General features: G+C 41.3%; 3 protein-coding genes across 4 annotated transcripts in view; 1 reads left to right on the forward strand and 2 right to left on the reverse strand.

Annotated features, from left to right (window-relative positions):
* The first annotated feature begins 2,651 nt into the window (after positions 1-2,651).
* Positions 2,652-4,217, forward strand: cks2 (CDC28 protein kinase regulatory subunit 2). The gene is made up of 3 exons (XM_027025772.3): positions 2,652-2,892; positions 3,375-3,502; positions 3,650-4,217. Exons 1-3 carry the CDS (start codon positions 2,834-2,836, stop codon positions 3,691-3,693), a joined length of 231 nt encoding a protein of 76 aa, XP_026881573.1. The 5' UTR covers positions 2,652-2,833; the 3' UTR covers positions 3,694-4,217.
* Positions 4,218-4,305: 88 nt separating this feature from the next.
* On the reverse strand, positions 4,306-6,725 carry cimap1d (CIMAP1 family member D). Its single transcript, XM_081708078.1, has 4 exons — positions 6,334-6,725; positions 5,647-5,757; positions 5,084-5,197; positions 4,306-4,853 (listed from the first exon to the last, which is right to left on the reverse strand). The coding sequence occupies exons 1-4, from the start codon at positions 6,380-6,382 to the stop codon at positions 4,363-4,365; spliced, it is 765 nt and encodes a 254-aa protein (XP_081564204.1). The 5' UTR covers positions 6,383-6,725; the 3' UTR covers positions 4,306-4,362.
* A 985-nt stretch (positions 6,726-7,710) lies between these two features.
* cpamd8 (C3 and PZP like alpha-2-macroglobulin domain containing 8) overlaps positions 7,711-10,000 on the reverse strand; it is a 31,985-nt gene continuing 29,695 nt past the window's right edge. For both annotated transcript variants that reach the window (XM_027025760.3, XM_081708412.1), the window contains exons 42-43: positions 9,364-9,520; positions 7,711-8,744 (exon numbers count right to left, since the gene is read on the reverse strand). In XM_027025760.3, coding sequence (XP_026881561.3) covers position 8,744; positions 9,364-9,520 — 158 coding nt within the window. In that variant the 3' untranslated portion in view covers positions 7,711-8,743. The remainder of the gene's footprint in view (positions 8,745-9,363; positions 9,521-10,000) is intronic.

Below are 10,000 nucleotides of genomic sequence, written 5' to 3' on the forward strand. Positions count from 1 at the left end.
AGCACAAGTATGCAGATGACTGCAACCACAGTTTATCCTGTTACATGTTCCGTTTTAACATTCACTCACAACCCCCCACCCCTACCCATACCCACACACGGACCTACAGACACATTCCCATGCATACACAGGCACAAACACACACACACACACACACACACACACAGGCACAAACACACACACACACACACACAGGACACAAACACACAGACACACACACACACACACACAGAGGACACAAACACACAGACACACACACACACACACAGCACACAAACACAGACACACACACAGGACACAAACACACACACACAGGACACAAACACACACACACAGGACACACACACACACAGGACACAAACATACACACAGAACACAAACACACACACACACCATGTTGTTTGAACTAAGGTTTGCAGAGTTACAGAAGGGACAAACAATGTGTGTGTTTAACTTTGCTCCACTGTGGTAAGGGGTAATGCTTTGGTGGGAGGTTTCATACCTTTGTCAGACAAAGAAAATAAACCAATTTTTTTTTTTTTTTTTTTTTATGGGGGCATAAAAGATGTTTACCTCCCTATTACATGTCTATTGTTATTAAAGATGTTTACCTCCCTATCACATGTCTATTGTTATTAGATGTTTACCTCCCTATTACATGTCTATTGTTATTAAAGATGTTTACCTCCCTATCACATGTCTATTGTTATTAGATGTTTACCTCCCTATTACATGTCTATTGTTATTAAAGATGTTTACCTCCCTATCACATATCTATTGTTATTAAAGATGTTTACCTCCCTATCACATGTCTATTGTTATTAGATGTTTACCTCCCTAATACGTCTATTGTTATTAGATGTTTACCTCCCTAGCACATATCTATTGTTATTAGATGTTTACCTCCCTATTACATGACTATTGTTATTAGATGTTTACCTCCCTATTACATGTCTATTGTTATTAGATGTTTACCTCCCTATTACATGTCTATTGTTATTAATGTTCATATGCTGTTATTGCTTCTTTTCTTCTCATTTTATGCTTCCTTTGATATTTTACAGTAAACAGTAAAATTCTCTTTCAAAAGGTAATTGCAGGTCATTTGGATGACTGAACAGTCTAGATGTCTGCGTCACAGGTTAAAACTGCCAAATATGAGGGACTTGTAACACACACTAATATGGTGTTGAGAATAATCTTGTTTTATTATGAATTTGTCAAGTGCAACACCACCTAAGCAAAGGTTGCTTTCCCATGAGCCATTTTACACGAGAAAGCCTGTATGTAAACAAATCAAGCCTTATCATTAATATGTCTTCCACTGCTTTCATGTTAAAAATGTTGGATCAACTCATTTCTGCCCGTTACAGTTGCAACAAGCAACAATCAATTCAGCAAGACAGCTACTTTCATCTCACTTCGAAATAAGGAAGTTGCACATGGAGATAAACTTCAGAAGGCCTTTTTTGAAATCAAAAGGCCTGATTAAAAATCACCATCTTTTAAGATGCTCTCATTAGCAAATACATTCATTAGAATTGTAAATTAACACAATAACACAATTTTCTGCATATTACTTATGAGATAAATATATAACATATATCTATTTTACATAGAGTATTTAATATGCGATTAATGGACTATCGTACCCATGTCACAAATTAGGAGTCAACCAATATTTTTTCCTTATTTTATACATTATTTTGAGCTTGTTTAATGTATGATATCTTGAGTGTTTTGTTCTCATTTGAAAGGTCACAGGAACACTGTGGTCACATTATAGCACTCTGACATTAAAATGTTCACAATGGTTACTCCTCCGTGTCACAAGGCACGATAAACATAGTCTACTCAAATTAGGTTTACAGATGGCACACACAATTTTAATAGTGAATCAGTTTCATGTGTGTAAATCCACAGGCTTTTTTATTTATCTGAAATTAAAATGGTTTATTGCTCATCTGGTTACTGACGGAATGTGTAAATAACTAAGTAAATGAATGTGTGGATGAATGAGTGAATAAAGTAAAAATTCAGATTTGACGTAGATAAATGACTGCTGATAAGCATTTCAAGGAAGGAGGTTGAGAGAAACTGCAAGTCACTGGTCCAAAAATAGTAGGCTTGCCACGTAGCCATGTTTAGCTGTCGGCGATAATCAGGGAATGGATCTACCAACATCTGAATAACCTTAAATTATTATTTACTACTAGTACTATTTTAAACAAGACTTTGCTGCAATTATTGACCTCAAAATGGTTTTGTATGCTATGCTTAGCTATTCAACAACTCTTCAAAACATTAAAAATGGGTGTTATTTTGGGTTATCTCGCGTTTTTAAATTGCGTCGGGTTAGAATGCTCTGGGGAGAAAAGTCTGTTTGGCCTAATCCAGTTAGCATCAAGCACCAATTGTCATATTGCATGCTAAATAAAAACAAGCCTTACGCAAAAACACAGATACGTTTGTGTCTGCTAAGTGTGTTCTGCATTAAGCATATTTAACACAGCGCGTATACAACGATGCCAACTTGTGTAGGAATCAAACCTTTTGCATGTTGTCTCCCTTTGCATATCATGCTATGAGATAAGGGTTCGCGCGCCTCTAAGCGTGCTGTCAAACACTTGGGCGCGCTGAACGGGCTCTGTTTCGCGTGCGCACAGCTGAGCCAATCAGGACGCAGCGAGGGACGGTTTGAGTTCAAAATCGAAGCTGTGGAGAGTTGTGTCAAAAAAGCGCCGACGACCGGAGGGGTGTTTGCTTTCAAGAGGACTTTGAGCTAACAGTTACATATTTTCACTCGCATTTTGTAATTTTGTTATTAGTGGAAATGTCGAAGAAACAGATTTACTACTCTGATAAATACGCCGACGAAGAATATGAGTACAGGTAAGTTGGCTACTTAGCTAAGCTCGCTATTGTTAGCTAAGGATACAAACACTATGGCTGGCTAAGAGAATCATTTGCCAGCAAGCTAACATTAACGTTAGCTAGCTAGCGATACCTAACTAGCGGCTAAATTAACATTTTGACCGGAATGTTGATACCAAATGAGCTAATGAATGTTAGTGATGCTTTAGCCAAAGCCATCTCATGGTTTCGCTTTCTTTTGTTATGATACGCTAGCTAGTTAACGCTAACTAACATAGCTCTGTCCGCTTACCAGGCTACCATAACATAGCTAGGTTAGGTTAGATGGCTAGCTAGGTAGCGTTAACGTGAGCTAACGTTAACATCGTTCAGCATAGCATCTGCTTATCGAACTTGACAGAATCATTGATGTAAAGTCAGTCTCCAAGCAGTGTTCAGTTAAAACTTAGCTGGCTAGCTAGTTAACGGTAACTAATTCCTTTCCCCCTGATTTAACACAGACACGTCATGCTGCCGAAACAGCTGTCAAAATTGGTGCCATCTTCCCATTTGATGTCAGAGGAGGAATGGAGAAGCCTAGGCGTTCAGCAGAGCCAGGGTTGGGTCCATTATATGATTCATAAGCCAGGTGAGCTTTGTTTAAACTGGTTATGGTCTGTCTTTTCAGTTTTAATAGGCTATAGGTTCTATACTGTTCTCAGTTTTGTCCCGTTCATGCTTACAATGCATTATATACAGTGGCAGGTTTTCACTAACCCCGTCTCTCTCCTGTCAGAACCGCACATACTGCTTTTCCGAAGACCACTTCCTAAAGAATGAGATGAAAATATGAAACCAAAATTGGAAGATGGCCATCAAAGTTCATGTGGAAATGTGTGCATTTCTTTCCATGTATTTTGGGTTGTATATAAGGCTCATTATTTGCAGATCTATGGTATTGAAATGTTACCCCCACTCCCCTTAAATTTTGAGGCGTAGTATTTAAAGCCCAAATGGAGCTGTATGGGGAAAGACCAGTCTCCTCCACAGAAGTGTCTGTTTAGACCTAGATCTGAGGCCATGTAATGAAGAAACACTGAGTGGAGTTTCATTCAATCTCCAAGTCTTACTGGAATGAATGACATGGTTTGGAAGATGTTATTACCATGCACTAGTGTTTTGCATCAGTTTATTGATGTGATTCATTAAATATTTGGACTGAGGAGATTTATGGTCTAAACTTTTACATGGTTGGTTGTTGGCGGCTGCTTTAATATGTATTACCATTTCCTACCTTGTGCAGATGTAGACCAGTAAATTTATTCATTAGTTGTCACTGACAAGTCAATAAATTGTTGAGACAATGCTTTTTTTTTTGTTTGTTTAAACATTTATAAAGGTTTGTACCCACACACATACACTTGACATGTTTGGTCGGCATGAAAGGAAGAAGACATCAAAGGAAGCTTTATTACCCTTTAATTACATTTAAAAAGTCTTGGACTACAGTCACTCTAATGCATCTACCACTAGAGGAGTAACGAATTCAGAGTGCCGGCTGCCTAACGTGAATGCAGGTGCTTGAGGCTTATGCAACGTCACACGTTCTGGGTTATGACTTCCAGGCCCAGGCATCAGTGTGGTTTCACTGGGCATGCTGGCATGTCTTCCCAGCATTGAGAATGCTGGTTGTCGGGAGAGGTAGATATTGGGATTAGTGCTGTTGTATCTACCAGGGCCTGGTGTATTTGACAAGTCTTCTGCATAACTTCCAGACTTGGTTCTTCCAGAGATTGTGTAGCTAGCACTTGCAGGTTTGGTACGCATGTTGGATCCCATAAGAGCTGGAAGAGTGTATTTGTTTGGAGCAGGCACAGTATCCAGTGGACGATATGGTGTGCGGTAGCCCATGCTGTGAGATGGAGGTCTCCGGTAGGTGCTGCACAAAGAGGCTATTTCAGGGGTGTATGCACCTGGTCCTGGAGTTTGGAATATAAGCTCTGCAAATTAGAAGCAGGTTTTTAAATGTATGATTGAACATGGCCATCCCAACTGTACATTTAAAACTACCAACAGATGTCTGCTGTTGATGCACTACTAAAGCCCATGTATTTACCCTGCTCAAACCAGCTAATATGTCCTGTGCTCATGACTTTAAGGGGTCTCAAACAATTCACCAGTAAGTCAACATATTCAATTTGACAGCAATTCAAATAAATGATTCACTCACTTGGACCACTTGTTCTTCCAAGTATGGAGTAGGCAGGGCTGCCATTTTTACCAAACCGAGTGACCTTTGAATCAATGTGATACCGAGGCCCTGGACTGGAATCTACACAATACACTAGAACAAAGTTTTTTAAAGGAGAAATAATGTACGCTTAAAAATAAAAGGAAATTGGAGGAAATTAAAAGTTATAAAATTGTGCATTGTTATAAAAATGTCTTCAAAGTATCAGAATTATTTGTACTGCAGCTTTTATAAAGGCTTTGATCAGTGTCTTAATGATGGATACTTTTATCCTAATAAAACAATTTTTTTTTAGATAAATAAGTTGGTTTTTAGAGTTTGAGATTGAAAATGACAGGGATGATAGTTTGGGGTCTGTCTCCCTCTAGTGCTTCTAATCTGGTTTTGCAACATTTAAGTGTCACACAAAAAAAAGTATAAAAGTAGAATGCTCACACTTTCACAAAGGTTTGTAACCTATAATAAATCAAGATGTTGTACTACGCTAGAGAGATTGAAACTACTGAAGCATCTCTTGAATTTACATGGATAAATGTACTCACTTGTATTACTCATTCTTCCATGGAAGGAATATGCAGGACTAGTTGCCTTGGTGAAGTCATGGCCAATAAAGCCAATAGTTGATGGCAGGGTGTAGCGACCTGGCCCAGGTCCTTACAACAAATGACATTTAGTAATATAAACAGAAGGTGGTTAAATTCGCCTTGATCCTACTTCATAAACTACAGCACCTATGCAACTGCCAGCTAGAGAAAGGCTGGCTATATCAAATCATTGTGTCAGTCAGGCTAACCTATGGCCTGTAAATGCGAACTCATCTGGCTGTAGGTCAGGCTCGCTTCAAGCAGAGCAGGCACTACGCCTGATGCTATCCTTTCTTGCACAACCACGGGAATGCTAAGCACATCTGTGCAAGAGGATGCTGTGGGGGGGGGCTCGGAACGACCTAATACGGGAATGGCGATGTGTTTCTGCAGGCCTTAGGAGTTCCCTCAGAGGGAGAGAGAAGCCCCCACTGAGGACAGGGAGCCTTTCACCAAGGTTAACATTTTTCTAGTTTTAAGAACAAAGCCATTGTAATATTCACTAAAGATGGCTTTCAAAAATTAAACAAAGGCTATATAGTAACAAGAATCTGCCAAGCATTTTTCAAATACAGGAGGACGAAACGGTGTGGCAATTACCACAGCATCCGCTCATAAACCCAACGCAGTCGTGTGGAATCTCACCTTTCTCTCTGCCTGTGATAATGGGCTTTGTTCTCTCCCCTTCGCTCATCTTAAATGCCGCTGGAATCGCTGACAGAAAATCTCTTTACATGAGAATAACTAGGCTGAGCTTTCCTTGCAGCCTAGTTCCAGCCAGCAAATGCACTTCCCAAGCTTTGGGCAAACTGATGATAAAAGAGAAAAAACATTTTCACTAAGGTCAGTTATACTGTGAGATGTGGGCTCTGTAAAATTACAGGAAGACACTAGCCAAGATGGTACTGGTCTCACCAATAGCAGTAGTAAAAACGTGTTCCTCCCCTCAGCAGGCTTAGAGCCTGTCCCAGCTTGGCATGTCCAACCAGGAGAAGAAGTAAAACCGTGGAGAAAAACCCCAGACCTCTTACAGATCAGACGAGATCCCCTCAGCCCACCCCGTACAAACGTTGCCTACAGATCAGTAGCAGATGGACTTGGATAGGAGAAAAAGTCCACTGTGGTCACCTCAGCCTGAGGCAGACTGGCCCATCAATGGTGAACTTCAGAGCAGTGCTTGGCTCAAGTGTAATCAGCTGAATGGTGGCTGGAGGGGAACTCTGGGAGCTGGAAGCCACTCCTCCTCTCAGTCCTTTCCCTTTCATTCCCCTGCCACACTCATCAAAGCACCTGAATGAGCCATTTCAGTGGAGCATGAGGTTGCCTAGGAGATCTGCTGTAGGGGGCCCCCCTGCAAAGTTCCATCTCCCTGTTACCTGGATCTACAGGTAATTATCTATCTATCTATCTATCTATCTATCTATCTATCTATCTATCTATCTATCTATCTATCTATCTATCTATCTATCTATCTATCTATCTATCTATCTATCTATCTATCTATCTATCTATCTATCTATCTACACACACACGGATCAGAAGTTTATCTGCGTTTTATACTACTGTTGCTCAGTTCGATGCATTATTAAAGAAATCAAAAGATAAAAGCTAAAACTGCAAAGATAATACTTTACTCTGAATAACTTATATTACAGATGTGTTGGAATGGTGCAGAACCTGATAAGCCTTTCTTTAAACCACAAGCAATTAAAGGTCACCAGGCGTTATGGAAAGTGAACACATCCAACAAGGCCCTGACCAGAACTCACTCATTAAACATTAATGTTCTCAGAGCCCTGGGGGTAACCTAAGCCCTCGGTAAACGGGGTCAAACCCACGCCTGCCGAACAGCAGCACACAGCCCCCGTGAAGTGCACTAGTGCCACGTTACCTCGCTGCAGCTGGGAGCATCATGTGAAAGGCACAAGGAGGGTTCAGAACTCTCCACCCGATCCAAGAAACATGCGGCCAGGCCCGCAGAAGCCCCTGAGGTCTGGAGAAAGACACGCTACGCAGTCAACAAACTTTGTGTATGATGTTTATTTCCATCTTCATCTTTTCCAAACACAGAATGTACCTGACATCATTGGGGTTACATCTGATTCAAATTTAGTCAATTTAAAGCAATTTTTTTTCCTCAAAACTTCATAGCTGATTTTAGTCCAGCTGTTCGTGGCATTGAATTTGAAACAGCTTATGCACTGTATAAACTAATCTCCGTCTGCACGACAACATAGTAACGGTTATTGAATTTTAAACAGTTTATTCAACATATAATCTAATCCCTGCCTGTATGACAATGTAGGAACTGTTATTGATGGAACGACCCAGGTCGTATAAAAACAGGTATCAGCTGCCAGGGTGGGAGCTTTCTAACGGTGCTTATTTTGTGGTTAGTCATTCCAGCCGCTCTCTCATTGATGTCCAAAAAAGCCGCCATGTCCTTTGGTAAAGAGGCAGAGGAGAATAATGGATACTGTATGATAGTAGTCATGCGCCTCAATGTTCCACGTTACAACGCGGGCCCTGCGTGGCTAGACGCCTGTTGTAGTCGGGCAGAGCAACGGACCAGAGGTGAGGAAGAGGATGAAAAACAACAGGGCAGACTAAGGCACTAGAGGTACAAATAAATACCACAGACAGAAACAAAACAATAAAATAGCATTTGTTTTTAACTCGGTCGAACTTGCAGTCATAAATACTGGACTATTTAGACGAGATTACAATAAGATTACAAGGGGACAACATAATATCAATAAATGCCATATAAAGAGCTACGACAACATCTCCACACAAGGTGGAGACAGATAATATGAAGTAGAGAGAGAAGGGCATATAAGAATAGAGGTGGCTAGTTCTCTTCCAAACGCACACGCGCGCACACACACACACACACAAACGCACACATACACACACAAACTGCCAAGACAGTGCTGTCTTCTTGTTTCAACAGACTTGGGTAAGCAAGCCCTTTTCTTCACGCTCTTCTTTCACACAAACATATTCACAGGGAATGTACAATCTGCGCTCACTTCACCGCAGCCTGGGAAAGGCCTCTGAAGGACAGGGAAAGAGAAACAAAGAACAAGATCAACCGAAGACAAGCACAGGACAGCAGCTTGTCGGCTCTGATGTGAGCAGCGTCGTGGCGAATGGTTAGGAAATCTCAGACGTTCTCACAGGGTTTCTGACAAAGTACAATATGGAAAAGTAGATAAATGTGTTGCACAAGTCAGTCGAGTAGCAGCAGCCAGCCCTAGAATCACCCTTCCTTAATAAACTCCTCGAAACCTTTAGATTTCGGCAAAAGTGGCTTGAAGGCAGAATGGTAGCTCAAGTTAGAATCAATAAGGAAGAGAGGTCCAATTTTATTTATATTTTTAAAGTATATATGTGGCATTGTTCTGCTATTTTCTAAAGATGTTTACATATAAAGGGTATTACTTAGCTAAACAAAGGCTTTTGAAGCAAGTATGTGATTTTGACATGCAGTTTGCCTAATGCAGATTACTGGCTTTCCTCTTTTAGTTCGAATAGCTTTGTAGATCCTGTGGGAAAACTCAAAGCTGCATGACACCAGACATGTCTTGGCTGACTGACTGCCCTCGAGGCAGATGATGTAAATGAGATTTCACAGCAGAACCATCCTTTAAGTGGTCTTGTACTGCATCTTACCATCGCTCAGGTGAGTCCTTCCTATCAACCACGAGGGGGTATCCGTCGAGGGGGCCAAGTGGGGTGGTGACCCCCTCCCTCTCCTCTGGGGGGAAAGGCTCCGTGTCAGGGTCGTAGTCGTAGGAGTAGTACGACACCTCCCCCGGTTCTGCCTCACCTAAAGCACATGACAACGGTCAGCACGCGTAACGTGTAACGCCTGCTCGCATTTATGCTCGACGAAAGAAGAACCGGGAGAGAATGTGGAAGGTTAATACCAAGGCTGTCCTGGCGGTGATAAGGGCCCCTGGGGCTGTGACCCTGCAGCTTGTGCAGGAATGACATCATCAAGCTCAGTGCAGAAGAACGCGCGGAGTAACTACAGCGTGCAGTGTGTGTTTATACAAAATGAAGGAGATAAAGTTGTGTAATAATTGCAGTCTGTGTACTGTTTAGAGGAGAGTTCTGGAAGCGGCCAGCAGGGGGAGCTCCTTACTCACAAGTAGAACGTCCCTTCCCCTGTCTAATGTAAAACTACAAGCGCTTTAGGATCTGCCTACGAAACTGCGTTATTTCATTCAAAACCCAACAATGTAAAGATAGAAAAAGTAAAAGTATCAGGACGCCAACTTTAATACCTGTCGAAACACGGCGCTAG

Source organism: Electrophorus electricus, chromosome 26 (genome assembly GCF_041902795.1).
Source record: "Electrophorus electricus isolate QZ-2024a chromosome 26, ASM4190279v1, whole genome shotgun sequence".
NCBI lineage: Eukaryota > Metazoa > Chordata > Actinopteri > Gymnotiformes > Gymnotidae > Electrophorus > Electrophorus electricus.